At 40.8% G+C, this 15,728-nt stretch overlaps 1 protein-coding gene across 1 annotated transcript in view; it reads right to left on the reverse strand.

Moving 5' to 3' along the window:
* EML6 (EMAP like 6) overlaps nucleotides 1–15,728 on the reverse strand; it is a 126,969-nt gene that overhangs the window by 48,114 nt on the left and 63,127 nt on the right. Inside the window, exons 20-22 of the mRNA XM_089922490.1 lie at nucleotides 11,921–12,097; nucleotides 1,276–1,477; nucleotides 1,051–1,177 (exon numbers count right to left, since the gene is read on the reverse strand). Coding sequence (XP_089778616.1) covers nucleotides 1,051–1,177; nucleotides 1,276–1,477; nucleotides 11,921–12,097 — 506 coding nt within the window. The remainder of the gene's footprint in view (nucleotides 1–1,050; nucleotides 1,178–1,275; nucleotides 1,478–11,920; nucleotides 12,098–15,728) is intronic.

Here is a 15,728-nt window from a genome sequence, read left to right on the forward strand (position 1 = left end):
TTTTTGTTTTTTTGCATCAATTCAATCTTCTTGCCTGTAGCACACCTACCATTTATCAGGCTTATTTTAACATCTGGCACTAAACTGAAGCAGGAGGAGAAATGACATTTTATTTCTTTGTATTTAAATTTCCACCTAATAGTAAAAGGTGATAGATTAGATTTAGTAAATACTTATTAGGCAGAAAGCCATGCTGAATGCAAAAAACAACTTGAACCGCATTAATTATACATCATGGGACCAGGGTACATGTGAACACTAAACCCATGTCAGTGGAAAGAGCCCACAGAGAATTCTTAAACATCTTTGAGATCCATGAAATTCTCTTTGGATGTTAGAGTTTTTATTCAATATTTATCCTCCTTAGTATGAATATGGTAAATCAAGTAATTGTAGTAATTATGAGTTTTTGTTTGTTTTTTAGAAACGCTAAAGTGTTTTATCAATACTTACAGTAGCACATCAGAAAGCACACCAAAATAATACCAGAAACCCTTTCTACACAGAGGATCCACAGCAACAAAATCAAATTGGTTAGGCCTGGAATGGTCAAACACGCCTGAACACATCTAGGCAGGTGAAGACACATAAGAGAAGGCACACCAAGTGATACGGTATAATGCACAGACTCTGGGCAGAATGGAGGATTATTTTTCACAATCCACAGATATTCCTCCTAGACCTTAGAAGTCTGCCTTCCCCCCACCTCCCCAGTCAGCATGCTCCCCCATCAGCCATCACATTCAGGACAGGTTTGGGCTGCCCTGACATCCTCTCTAGGCAAAGGGAAGCCTGGCCTAACCAAATCTCATGTCTAATCAAGTCATTTTCCATAAACAACTTCTGCAAAGTGTAACCCGCCCTTTCCTCACATTAAAGGCCGTGGGCAGTTTCCCTCAGCTTAAGCCTGTGTGCAGGTTAAGACTCTGTGCATATACATAAATAAAGACTAGCTTAAGTAGCAACTTTGAGTGCAAAGAAAATGCACTCTGCTTTCAAAGAGTTTCTTGTCAAGTGTAATAAACGCAAGCAAACCTGGCAACACCATACCTTTCTTCCACTGAAACTTCTTTCATCTGCTGGTGTGGTTTGGTGCCTTCCATCTCCCGGATGCTCACAGCACAGATCTTGGTGGTGTAATCGATGGCCTTTTCTCTAGCAACGTCACTGTCATAGCCTCAAACAGAAAAACACGGGAAGGGAGCAGAGTTGGTTTGCGGTGGTGCGGGAGCAGGTGTGGAGGAAGGCGTGGCCGGCGCCAGCCACTGGGCTCACCTCCATCCTCCTCCGCGTCAGTGTCCGACTCCTCACTGTCCGCCAGCTTGCTCTCCTGGGTCCCCACAAACTCCCTCGTCCAGATCATCAGGGCCGTGTCGGCACCGCCCACCGTGAGCAGCACAGAGTCGTTGTGCAGCCATCTCACGTTGGTGACGTGGGCACTGTGCCCCACGTACCTCTTGAATCTCGCGTGCTGGCCCTGCAAAGCCGGAAAGTGGCGATGACCCCACTGGGAGTCTCATTATTCCTGTTTCTGGACTATTTCATCCCTGTTACTCTCTAGAGTAGTTTCCACTGGATACAAAGGAAACGATTCATGTAAGTAGTAATTTCCCTATATTTTTCTAGAGTGTAAGCTCCACGAGGGCAGGGATTAGCTCTCTTTCTTCCCTAAAGCATTTCCTGCCTCGTAGGTCCTCAACAGATAGTCTGTGAGGGAATGAATAAAATGCAAGCTACAGAACCTATTTCTGGAAGGAGCCTAAGAAAAAGTATAAAAAGCTTGTTTCTGCTCCTCTCAAGTATCAAATGTGCATTCTCCATAGGTCTCTAGTGCAAACTCCTGATGGCAAGTCTGGTTGAAATTAGAGATCAGAAATGTCTCCCTGGTCATCCCCCACAGTGGGTTTTGTACCACAGCCCAGGCTGTGACAGAAGAGCAAGGGCCTTCTTATGATCCTGGGGCAGCAAGTTAAGGTTTAAAACGAACTCAACAGTTTCTGCCACAGACACTGGAAACGATTCCTAACACTAGAAACACTCAAGTAATTGATGTTAAAACAAAGTAAGCTCAAAGAAAAAGGAAAAAACAAACAACATCAACCCCCCTCAAAATAAAGACATGAACTGAAAAATCCAATTAATAAATGAGTTGACATGGCACCTTAAAAAACAAAAAACACCAAAAAAAACAAAGTAAGCTCCTTTTTAAACAAACGTAACCAAGTAAACGGAACCCAGTTTATCAGTCACTACTGAAAGCTCTTCAGAGTGGCACCCAGGTCACACCACCCCAGTGGGGAAGGATGAGGGTAGCTCATCCTTCAGCTGCTCACCCCGGTGCAGTCCTGACAAGCGGTGAGATAGCCCATGCTGGCACCAGACACCAGCTTCCATTTTTGACACACGAGCCACAGCCTGGCAAAAACAGCTCCAGCAGGAGCCACTGAGAGAGGCAGAATTTTTCTATCCTCTCAGTGACTCCCAGGGAATACCTTATGCAACGTGGGAAGCTGCATGCACTTTCTGAGGTCACGCGAGGGCCACTGGTGTCTCAGATGAAAACTTTATTCAATCATTGACAAGAGGCTTCCAGACGGTTTTGGACGGGCATGCTGGGAAACCTGAAACCAGCCCAGAGGCGTGGCAGGAGACAGAGGCAGGAGAGTGCGTGACTTTGAAATACTCTTGGTCAAGATCTCTGTGTATTTGGCTGACCCCTAGCTGACAGCAGAGTGGAAGTGCCCACCCCTCGGCAGAGTACTAAGTCTAGAAAGATTAGGGAAGCAAGCAGGCAGGCAGCATTTCTAGGAAGCCCTCCAGAGCCACTATTTGCTAGAGAATAGGCAGAGCAAAGTAAGGATTTCCAAGGGAAACAACTGTGTGACCACGTGAGATCCAGAAGGCATGGAAACAAATAGGACGGTCAGAGTGGCTACAGCCATGTGTCCTGCTGGTCTTCCTCCTGGAAGCGGGAACTGACCCATTTTATCAACTACAAATATAAGCTGGTCTCTTGAGAAGAGGAGAAAGTGAAAGAGCTTGAGAAATGCCTATCTATACTCCTACATCTAGACAGGATAGAAGAAACCCAAAAGAAAAATACGAAGTTAAAAATATTCTAAAGTGATCAGAGTTAGGTAGCAGGGCAAAAGAAAGTGCCACACAGGAGAAAAAGAAAGAGGAAAAAGTTCTAAGTCACTGAAGCTGTTTAACAAAGCTGAGGTTCTTTTAGCAGAGATGATTCAAGATTCTCAGAATAGGAAACAAGATCACTGCTCCACAGAACAATAATGGGAATTCACAGTTACTAGAAGGTTCCAGGAAGCTAGCTGCTCCCCCAGGAGGAGGGTGTTTGGTGGTTCCCTGAGGGCCTATGGACGGAGTCTCCTGGAGACCTGGCACAGCAGGTCAGATGAGCTGTCTTTCTGGGTCATCATGCCAAACTATGCATTTTTGTAACACCCATCAGGACTCACTACCACAACCTTCCTCTTCCATTGGGTCATGAAAGAATAGAGAATCTAGACTATGTCTCCAGAGTGCTGGTTGTTAACTGCTTTTAGGTGAGAAATTCCTGAGAATCTGATGAAAACTACGTACCCTTTCCCCACGTTCACAACATTTTACATATAGTTTCTCTGTCTGTAAAATTTTACATACAAGGTTCTTCTCTGAAGAACCACTCTCTAGAGACTTTGACATTCTGAGAAGGAAACTTAACAACTTGAGGGTGGATTTTAAAAATGTACGGGAATGTAAATTGATACAGCCACTATGGAGAACAGTATGGAGGTTCCTTAAAAAACTAAAAATAGAACTACCATACGACCCAGCAATCCCACTACTGGGCACATAACCTGAGAAAACCATAATCCAAAAAGAGTCATGTACCACTATGTTCACTGCAGCTCTATTTACAATAGCCAGGACATGGAAGCAACCTAAGTGTCCATCGACAGATGAATGGATAAAGAAGATGTGGCACATATATACAATGGAATATTACTCAGCCATAACAAGAAACGAAATTGAGTTATTTGTAGTGAGGTGGCTGGACCTAGAGTCTGCCATATAGAGTGAAGTAAATCAGAAAGAGAGAAACAAATACCGTATGCTAACACATATATATGGAATCTAAAAAAAAAAAGAAAAAATGGTGCTGAAGAACCTAGGGTCAGGATAGGAATAAAGACGTAAAAGTAGAGAATGGACTTGAGGACATGGGGAGTGGGAAGGGTGGGCTGGGACAAAGTGAGAGAGTGGCATGGACTTATATACACTACCAAATGTAAAATACATAGCTGGTGGCAAGCAGCCGCATAGCACAGGGAGATCAGCTCGGTGCTTTGTGACCACGTAGAGGGGTGGGATATGGAGGGTGGGAGATGCAAGAGGGAGGAGATATGGGGATATATGTATATGTATAGCTGATCCACTTTGTTATAAAGCAGAGACTAACACACCATTGTAAAGTAATTATACTCCAATAAAGATGTTAAAAAAAATAAAATAAAAAATGTAAATGACATGGTGGTATCTTAACCTCTCTGATAGAGTGAAGGGGAACAGCATTGGAAGGGAAGGGAGGCTATGGAAAGCAATCGGCTAGCTATACGGATGGAGGTAAAGGACAGCATCAGGTTTTCTGGGATGTGGTTGAAGGTACTGGACAAATGGGTGGGCTCTGACAACGGAGAGTCTTTTTTTTTTTTTTTTTTTTTCCAGTACACGGTCCTCTCACTGCTGTGGCCTCTCCCATTGCAGAGCACAGGCTCCGGACGCACAGGCTCAGCGGCCATGGCTCACAGGCCCAGCCGCTCCACGGCATGTGGGATCTTCCCGGACCAGGGCACAAACCCGTGTCCCCTGCATCAGCAGGTAGACTCTCAACCACTGTGCCACCAGGGAAGCCCAAAGGAGAGTCTATCTTATGGATGCTGGAAACAATGTGATTATCAGGGGACTAATACACTGAGATTTTAAACTGTAAAACTGCATATATAAGGACTTACGTTTGTCATGGATTGAAAAATGCCTGGAAGAGTAACTCATAGGAAAGGAGAACAAGGAAAAGGGTTAAGAAGAAGACATGACATTAGACTCTAACAAATGGAACTTGAATTTTGGACAAAGATCTACATGATGATAATACAGTCTCATAGGCATCACCAAGACTTGGTGACATGGTATTCAGTGCTAGAACACTGCAATGGGATGCTGTCTTAGTCTGGTAGGGCTGCCATAAAAAAAAATCCACATGTTGGGTGGCTTAAACAACAGCTATTTATTTCTCATGGTTCTGCAGGCTGGGAAGTTTAAGATCAAGGTGCCAGCCAATTTGGATTCTGGTGTGGGCTCTCCCGCTGGCTTGTGGACCCCTTATATTGAGCACATAGAAAGTTCCTATCTAGCCTTTTCTCAGTGTGAGTGTGCATGGGGAGAGGGAGTGAGCTCATTGGTGTCTCTTCTTATAAGGACACTAATCCTATTGGATCAGGGTCCCACACTTATGACCTCATTTTACCTTAACTATTTCTGTAAATGCCCTCTCTACATATCCAGTCACACTGGATGTTAGGGCTTCAACATATGAACTTTGGCAGGGATGCAAACATTCAGTCCATAACAGAGGGTGAAGTGTGGCCAATACACACAGAGCATTGGAGGAGTGACTGTACAGCTAGAAATGTTCATCAGCCTGGGTCCATGAATTTGGGAGGGAAAGAGTGCCAGGAAAATCAGATGGAAAAAAAAGGAGAGAAGTGATACTATCAAAGTGGTTTATATGGGTTAGTGATTTTCCAATGCTTTTAAATTATGAAACTTTTTCTTCAATCAAATCTTACACAGTAGAACTCAAGAATAAAAAGAGAAACAATCCAATGTAAAATAGTGGACAAAAGATTTGTACAAACACTTCACAAACGACCAATAAGCAAACGAAAAAGTGCTTAGCATGATTAGTCATCAGGGAAACGTAAGTTACAAAAACAATAAGATCACACATTATTGTCTCATCAGGACAGCTAAATTTTACAAGTCTGACAACACTGAATGATCAACTGGAAATCTCTTACATTTTTGGTGAAAACGTAAAATGATACAATCATTTTGGAAAAAGATCTGGCAGTTTCTTAAAAAGTTAAACACACATTTTTCCCAATAACCCAGAAATTCCACTCCTATATATTTATTTAAAAGAAAGAAAATATATGTCCATAGAGATTTATCCAAAAATGTTTATAGCAGCTTCATTATAACCAAACATGGGAAAAGCCTGTATTCACCAACAGCTGTGTGGATAAACAAACTTTGCTATATCCACACAATGGAATTCCACTCAGCTAAAAAGGGAAAGGATTATTGTTACACACAACATGAAGAAATCTCAGAAACATTATCTGAGTGAAAGAAGCCAGAAACAAAATGGTTCCTAATTGATCATCCCATTTATATGAAGTTCTGAAACAGGGAAAACTAATCTATGGTAAAAAACATTGGAATCGTTTTTTTCATCTGAGGGTGGAGTGGGGGTGGGGATTGACCCAGAAGTTAGCATGAGGAAACCTCCTGGGGTGATGATAATATTCTATATCTTGAGAGGTGTTTGGATTATACAGGTGTATATGTTTGTCAAGGCTCATCAAAAGGAACCTTAAAATTGGTGCATCTTGGGGCTTCCCTGGTGGCGCAGTGGTTGGGAGTCCGCCTGCCGATGCAGGGGACACGGGTTCATGCCCCAGTCCAGGAGGATCCCACGTGCCGCGGAGCGGCTGGGCCCATGAGCCATGGCCGCTGAGCCTGCGCGTCCAGAGCCTGTGCTCCGCAACGGGAGAGGCCACAACAGTGGGAGGCCTGCGTACCGCAAAAAAAAAAAAAAAAAAAAATTTGGTGTATCTCAACTATACATAAATTTTACTTAAAAAATACTAAAAAAATATTGAACCCTAGGTAATGATATGTGAGTTGAAACAGTTAGGGCTAAGTATCCTGATGTCAACAATTTACTATGAGCCACAGAATCTAAGTGGTGGGTTTCTGAGAGTTCACTGTATCATTCTTTCATCTTACCTGTATGCTTGAAAATTTTCATAACAAAATCTTGGAAAAAATCCTACACAGAAGCTCAATGTACAAAATACAAAAACACAGAGTGACTCTGGTTGGAGCAGGAGTGGGGCCCCAGAGCCCCTACCTTGTTTTCTGGGGTTGTCACTGAGGAGCCTTCCTGGAGCTCTGGGAGGCGGAAGAACACAGCGTGAAATTACTGCGATAGATAGACAGCCCTCCTGCTCAGGCTGGGGATGTGGATGATGAACTCCCAAGACCAACACTAAATCTAGCTCAGGAGCAAGATGCAGTAGTACCATGGGGATTTCAGGTATCTAAACACCTGCCCAAACCTGAGTCCACTAAAACCAGGGTATCACTAACTTCCTGACTTGTCCTGCTAGCAGTCTCGATTCAAAAAATGTAGAAATAGTGAGGAATTGCTACACAGAACTGAGTTCTTATCAAATAGGAAGGGCTGATAGGTGACAGTAAAGTGATGAGTCATTGGGAGAAGGCTACCAGATGGCTTTGGGATTAGGGATGGACAATGAAGGGAACACTGGACATAATCATAAGTGTATGTTAGAAAAGGCTACCCAAAATGATAATCTGATGAGATTCTAACAAATGAAGAAGGAAAGAGGAAGGCATCTAAAGAAACCAAAGTGGCTGAAGAGGTAGCTGGAGCAAAAAACCAGGGATGAACACAAAAGTCTTCTACACACAACTTTAGTACCGTTTCAAGAAAGCAAAAGTCAAAAACTAAGACAACTGAAAAGGATTTTGAAGATGTAAACCCACGCACATATGGTCACCTTATCTTTGATAAAGGAGGCAAGAATATACAATGGAGAAAAGACAGCCTCTTCAGTAAGTGGTGCTGGGAAAACTGGACAGCTACATGTGAAAGAATGAAATTAGAACACTTCCTAACACCATACACAAAAATAAACTCAGAATGGATTAAAGACCTAAATGTAATGCCAGACACTATACAACTCTTAGAGGAAAATATAGGCATTACACTCTATGACATAAATCACAGCAAGATCCTTTTTGACCCACCTCCTAGAGAAATGGAAATAAAAATAAACAAATGGGACCTAATGAAACTTCAAAGCTTTTGCACAGCAAAGGAAACCATAAAGAAGATGAAAAGACAACACTCAGAATGGGAGAAAATATTTGCAAATGAAGCAGCTAACAAAGGATTAATCTCCAAAATATATAAGCAGCGCATGCAGCTCAATATCAAAAAAACAATCAACCCAACGCAAACATGGGCAGAAGACCTAAATAGACATTTCTCCAAAGAAGATATACAGACTGCCAACAAACACATGAGAGGATGCTCAACATCACTAATCATTAGAGAAATGCAAATCAAAACTACAGTGAGGTATCACCTCGCACCGGTCAGAATGGCCATCATCAAAAAATCTATGAACAATAAATGCTGGAGAGGGTGGGGAGAAAGGGAACCCTCTTGCACTGTTGGTGGGAATGTAAATTGATACAGCCACTATGGAGAACAGTATGCAGGTTCCTTAAAAAACTAAAAACAGAATTACCATATGACCCAGCAATCCCACTACTGGGCATATACCCTGAGAAAACCATAATTCAAAAAGAGACATGTACCACAGTGTTCACTGCAGCTCTATTTACAATAGCTCGGAGATGGAAGCAACCTAAGTGTCCATTGACAGATGAATGGATAAAGAAGATGTGGCACATATATACAATGAAATATTACTCAGCCATAAAAAGAAACGAAATTGAGTTATTTGTAGTGAGGTGGATGGACCCAGAGTCTATCAGACAGAATGAAGTAGGTCAGAAAGAGAAAAACAAATACTGTATGCTAACACATATATATGGAATCTAAAAAAAAAAGAAAAAAAGTGGTTCTGATGAATTTAGGGGCAGGACAGGAATAAAGACGCAGACGTAGAAAATGGACTTGAGGACATGGGGAGGGGGAAGGGTAAGCCGGGACGAAGTGAGAGAGTAGCGTTGACATATATACACTACCAAATGTAAAACAGATAGCTAGTGGGAAGCAGCTGCATAGCACAGGGAGATCAGCTCGGTGCTTTGTGACCACCTAGAGGGGTGGGATGGCGGGGGGAGACGCAAGAGGGAGGGGATATGGGGATATATATATATATATATATATATATATATATAGCTGATTCACTTTGTTATACAGCAAAAACTAACACAACACTGTAAAGCAATTATACTTCAATAAAGATGTTAAAAAATTATTTTAAAAATATAAAGTGAACCATTGGAAATACAAAAAAAAAAAAAAAGGATGTACTTAGGGCTAGAAGAAAAAGAGAGAAAAGTTAGGAACACTTCTTACATCAGATGGTTTAATATGAACAGAAAGCATGTTTAGCATTTAATGATGTCCTCTATTAAAGGGAACGCTCTTCAAACCAGAAAGGGCCAAAGAGAGCTCCTGCCCTTGAGTACAGACATGTTTAAATGTGACCATAGAACTAAGGTCAGTAATAGCTGAGAGTTTAGAAACCAGGAGAGGCTGCATCCAAAAAAATAGGTTCCTGTATCCAAAAGGGAAAACAAGTAGACTCTGGCAAATACTGATTCATGAGTTGATGCAATCCTTGGAAAATTCTAGGGTGAATTATTACACACAAGGTTGATAAGCACTTGGAAAAGGAAGTAATGATGACTAGGCAGCAACAGGGGTTCACTGTGAACTGCTTATCTTTTATTGGTTGGTTTATTAGGAGAGATTAGGGATACCAGCAACACAATCTGGCTTTCAGCAGGACATCTAAGTTTTAATGATGTCCTGCTGGATTAGAGACAGGAATGTGATCTCCATGAGGACACGGTCAGACAGATTTAAATGTCTGTTACTGACACGTGTGCATTAATGAATAGAATGCCAAAATGAATGGGGGCTCTTGGTGGTGGTGGTGTTTAGTTCTGTCTTTTTCTTTCCATGATTTGGAACTCACACTTGTGAAATCAGAGGATGCTGGAAGGGAAAGCAAATACTTTGAAAAGGTATTTCAAAGATGTTGACAGGCTGGAACTAGGGAAAATAAATAAGATATATCTTATTTGGTACAAATACAAAGTTCTGTACTTACTCAGATTTTAGAAAATCAATTGGATAAGTCCAAGATAGGGGATAACCTTAACATTTGGGGGAATAACATCTACGATTCAGTTGTGTGGTATGGTAGCCAAAAGAGTTGATGCCATCTTAAGCTTGTTTTAATGCAAAAATAAAATCAAAACAAGAAGATGAGTCCTACTGTACCCTGAGCTGGTCAGATTGCATCTGAATCACCAAATTTGGTTTTATTTTTTTTAATTTTTATTTTATATTGGAGTATAGTTGATTAACTAAGTTGTGCTACTTTCAGGTGTACAGCCACTATGGAGGTTCCTTAAGAAATTAAAAATAGAGCTACCATATGATCTAGCAATCCTACTCCTGGGCATATATCCAGAGAAAAACATGGTTTGAAAGGATACATGCACCTCAATGTTCATTGCAGTGCTGTTTACAATAGCCAGGACACAGAAGCAACCTAAATGTCCACTGACAGATGAACGGGTAAAGAAGATGTGGCACATGTATACAATGGAATATTATTCAGCCATTAAGAAGAATGAAATACTGCCATTTGCAGCAACCTCGATGGACCTGAATTTGGTTTTAGATGAGACGGTTTAAAATGGAATTGAAATGGGTAAGGGAGATGAAGAGTCACAAACTTCCAGTTACAAAATAAATGAGTCAGGGGGATGAAACGTACAGAGTGGGGAATATAGTCAATAATAATGTAATATCTGAACAAACACAGTGTTTTAGGTCAATTATACTTCAAAACAAACAAATAAACAAACTCATGGAAAAAGAGATCACATTTGTAGTTACCAGAGGTGAGAGGTGTGTGTGTGGGGATTGGATGAAGGCAGTCAGTAGGTACAAACTTCCAGTTATAAGATAAATAAGTACTAGGGATATAATGCTACAACATGATGACTATAGCTAACTCTGCTGTATGATATAATGAAAGTTGTTAAGAAAGTAAATCCTAAGAGTTCTCATCACAAGGAAAAAAAATTTTTTTTCTTTTTCTGTTGTTTTGTATCAGTATTAAATGATAGATGTTCACTAAACTTATCGTGATAATCATTTCATGAGGTGTATATGACAAATCATTATGCTGTACACCTTAAACTTACACAGTGTTATATGTCAGTTATATCTCAATAAAACTGAAAGAAGAAGAAACAGAAAAAATTTGTCAGGGGACTTGATAAAATGGATTATGCTTAGAGGGAGGAAGGAGCTAGACACCATGTCACTCGGGAAGTGGCTGAAGGAATTGGAGACGTTTGCTGGAGAAAAGGCTGTCAGAAGACTGGACTCATTCAACAATGATTCAGAAGGCAGAACTTTGGCTAAAGGAAAAAATTCAGCTCAATATAGAGCAAAGCATTTTAACAATGGAGCAATTTACAAATGAATTGGGCTGCTTTGTGTGGTAGTAAGTTCTTCATCTCTAGAAGTATGCTAGTAAAGACACCAGTCCAAGATGTAGAGAAAAATCTTACTTTGCAGTTTGTGAGATGCTGGATTTGATGTCCACTGACGGCCTTTCAAGGAGGAATTCTACTCCACGAGACTCTGACTCAAACTAGTAAACATAATGTCACAAAGCTTTCTATACAGCGTAAATAACCATGATACTGTAGATTAACTATTGATTGCTTATTCCTTCAATATTTAAAAATCCACTTAGATACAATAGATAGATTTGGGGTTATTAATGAGACTGAGCAAGTATATATAATAAACATGCAATATTACCTTCACAGGATATGAAAAAAGCTTAACAAAACCAAAATCATCTCCTGTGGCTAAGAGGGAATGGTCTTTGGTGAGACTGGCAGCATTCACATCAGTCACATCACTGTGCACTGGCCAGATGCCCTCACAGGTGGGCCCCAGAACACAGGTCCAAGCGTCCCACTCTATCTTCTCAATCTTGAAAAGAAGGAAGGAAAATTAATATATTTTCGTAAAACCTAGAAATCTTTTTGTTTTATTTAAAAGAAACAAATGAAGGCTGAATAGTTCTAAATTATGACTTTGCCAACACCAGGCATTTGTTGTATGCTGCGGTGCCTAAGTTCTCGGCTGCATTTTTAAAGTGGTATATGCACTGTCTCAATAACACTGTAGTCAAACCTCCATATATGTTCCCCTAGATAAAGTGAACATGTTGGAATTATGGACACCTGACAATACCAAAGGTTTTTAGTTCTTACCTAGACATTTATCATTGTATATGCCATTAGCTAGATCAGGGTTTCTCAGCATTGGCCCTATTGGCATTTTAGGAGGGATAATTCTTCATTGTCAGGGGCTGTCCTTTTTAGCAGCATCCCTGTCCTCTACCTACTGGATGCCAGTAGCACCACCTCCCCAGGTTGTCCCCAGACATTGTCAAATATCCCTGGGAGAGGGGGCAAATTGATCCCAAATGAGAACCACTGAGCTAGACTGATCGATGGGGCTGATCATTTAGCAAATTATTTTTAAAAGTCACAGGACACAACTTTTTAAAGGACTGCTTCCTTGGAGGAAAGAGTAATAAGATTCTGCAGTAATAAGATTCTTAATATTCTTTATGCTCTAGAGAGACCATCTTAAAAACTGGAAGAGCTGTTCATATTGTATTGCCACGAATATACATTTTATCCTTTAACACTGTTTTGTCTGAAATTCCCGAACAGAAGATTTGCAATTCATGTAGGTTAAATTCTGATAAAATTGAAGATTTTCTTTCCTTTTTTAAAAAAGAAAACAGTAACAGTAACACTTTGTTATCAGACTTTCCTGGGGGATTTGATCTCATTTACTTTCATTCAAGATCTGCTAGTATACCTTAACATTACAGTTTCTTTACATAAGCACTTTAAAGCACTGTTTAAAAGGGTATAAAAAATCATTAGAAAACTGTAGCTAAAATTAAAGGCCAGATTGCTCTCTTTGGATCTGGAAACTGCTTTCTGGTGCACATTGTTAATGCACCTCGCCTCCATTTCTGTTGTTTTCTGCTTGGTACCACTGCCTAGAAGGGAAATGACAAGATAAAGATGCAGCCAGGATTTTAGTCACAACGTGGGGAGGTGCTATACATATTTTGGCCACTCAAATTTCTCCTCATTTAATATTCTGTGTTTCTTCTGGACGCATGCAGAATTGGAACCAAAAAGCTGCGGTTCACCCAGCGACTTGGGGTGCCTGAGGCAGGGTCACAGACTTAGGTGACGAGAAGTGGTTCTCCAACAATTACCTCAGTTTTCTGAGGTGCAAGTGGAATCTCCCCAACTCCTTATGAAATCTTCAACTGACCGTCACAGGAAAAGAAGCAGGGAACCTCCCCTCTAGTTCTAGAAATGGGCTTTCTGGCCACTGACTCCCTTACAGATACGAGATTCCATTTCTGACAACTTCCTTGTCCATCCCCAATGCCACCTGTCTGGATGGCACCTTTCCTGGCCTCATTATATAGGGAGGAATGGGCAGTGAGCTGGCATTGCTCACTCTACAGTCACCCTGACAGAACACCCTTGGCCAGATCTGGACAATGTGTTCTCCAGGGGAAGCTACAGAAATCACATTTAAAATGGAGCATTAGGAGTGATCCCTGTAACTATACTCAATATCCTGTGATAAACCATAATTGAAAAGAATATGAAAAAGATGTATATATATGTATAACTGGGTCACTGTGCTGTATGTACAGCAGAAATGAACACAACATTGGGAATCAATTATACTTCAATAAAATAAATTGAAAAAAAAAAAAAAAAGAATGATCCCTGTAACTGACAAAACCCAAAAGGGGTAAATAAACTTGTTAAAAACCCTGGGCTTTAGATGGCAGAAGAGTCCTCCAGGGGTGTCTTCCACAGCACCTTGCCCCAGGCAGGTATGTCATTATCATCATCATTTTGCAGAGGAGGTGACTGGAGCCCACAGAGAGGTTAGTCACTTAAATCCCAGCCTGCTTGGCAAGCAGAGGGAAAGTCGAGCTCCAGAGACTTGGGCTGCTAGTATAGAGCCAGCTTATCTGCACCATGCTGCATGAGATGAATATAAATTGGACATTTTAATATTTGGCATAGTTAACAATTTGCTGGGTAGACTTTGTGTTAGTTTCACCATGACTGTTTCTTAAAAAAAAAAAAAATCTTCTTTGAAAAGGAGATTTTCAAAATCCTTCATACTTAATTGAAGAGCCTGACAATACTGGTAAGTAAAATGATGAGCTACCTCTTTGGAGCTCTTAGTAATGCCAATACCAGGGTGGCCAGGCTGAGGAGACATTAGCTGGAGGGACTCCCCAACCAACAGCACCAGAGATCAGCCTCTGGAACAATAACTGTACACTGCAGAGGGACAAATTAACTCTTCAGAGCCAGAGCCTGGCACTTCAGGAAGACTTAACATAAATTTCCCTTTGGTAGGTTTTTTTTTAACATAATAATTGCTCATCTGTCCCAAGTTGGCCTCATCCCCAATGTCCGATTGCATCTTATTTTATCAGTAGAATACTTATTTGGGGCACTAGAACAGGTGAAGTGATGTAAAATGATGCTGTGTTGTCTAGGCTGTGAAGTCACACGCAGACCCCTCTAGGCTAGGATCACAGCTCCAAGGTCCTTTTACTTTCTTGGAGCCTTAATTTCCCTGTCTGTAAAATGAGACTGATACGTATCAGGCGAGGCTGCTGTGAGGATTGGATTATAGATATATGAAGTGCCTGGCACATTCCACAGATGTTCAGTGAAGGAATGACATAACTTAAAATATCCCTTACTCAAGGCTATTAAAGTTTCCCCATATAAAATAAGTTAAAATGAAGACTGATCAAAGATAAATAAACTGGAGTTGGAGAGTGAGATCAATCGATCCATTAACAGTTTCCATTAATACAATGCCATCACCCATAACAACTTGGGTTTCTTATGTACTGCACATATATTTCCTTTAGAAACAATGAAAATATTATGAATGGACATGAGTCCAGATGTCTCTGGGAGTACATTAGAATACCGGGATTGTTTATATTACTGGCTAACTGAAGCTAGAGAGAGGAAGACGCCTGTCCCTCAGTGGCGTACCCTTGACCCTTTTTCCTCTAAGGAAGCAATATTTCCTTTTCTTTCATCGAAGGTTACACAGCGAAAAAATGAGAGCGATTGTCTCCTGGGACTAAAAGGATGTCCTTAGTGCTAATCAGGCAATGACTTTTTGGCCATCAGGGTTCACTACATGGAAGCACTGTGCAGGCTGAAAGACAAAAGCAGCGAGCCTTTAGGAAGAGCTTTTAGGAAGGCGTTAGTTCATGGATTCAAAAATTTTATCTAGGCTTTGACTTCAGCAATTAAAAAATGGTGTATGTGGCTAAGAGCACGAGGAAAATATAGAAAAAGGAAACAGTTTGCTACATTAGGATGGTCAGGTTGTGGAATGTTTTGTTTTGAAAAATAATTTCTCTTGTTGTAGAAGGCATTTTTACTATTACAAACAGTAACCATTGAGAAAGCACGTTTCAAAACTTTACGTTCATAAAAAGCTTTGCATAAAATGACAGGACATGTAG

Source organism: Delphinapterus leucas, chromosome 13 (assembly GCF_059928025.1).
Source record: "Delphinapterus leucas isolate spDelLeu-1000000601 "Yukka" chromosome 13, BTC_Dleu_Yukka2, whole genome shotgun sequence".
Taxonomy (NCBI): domain Eukaryota; kingdom Metazoa; phylum Chordata; class Mammalia; order Artiodactyla; family Monodontidae; genus Delphinapterus; species Delphinapterus leucas.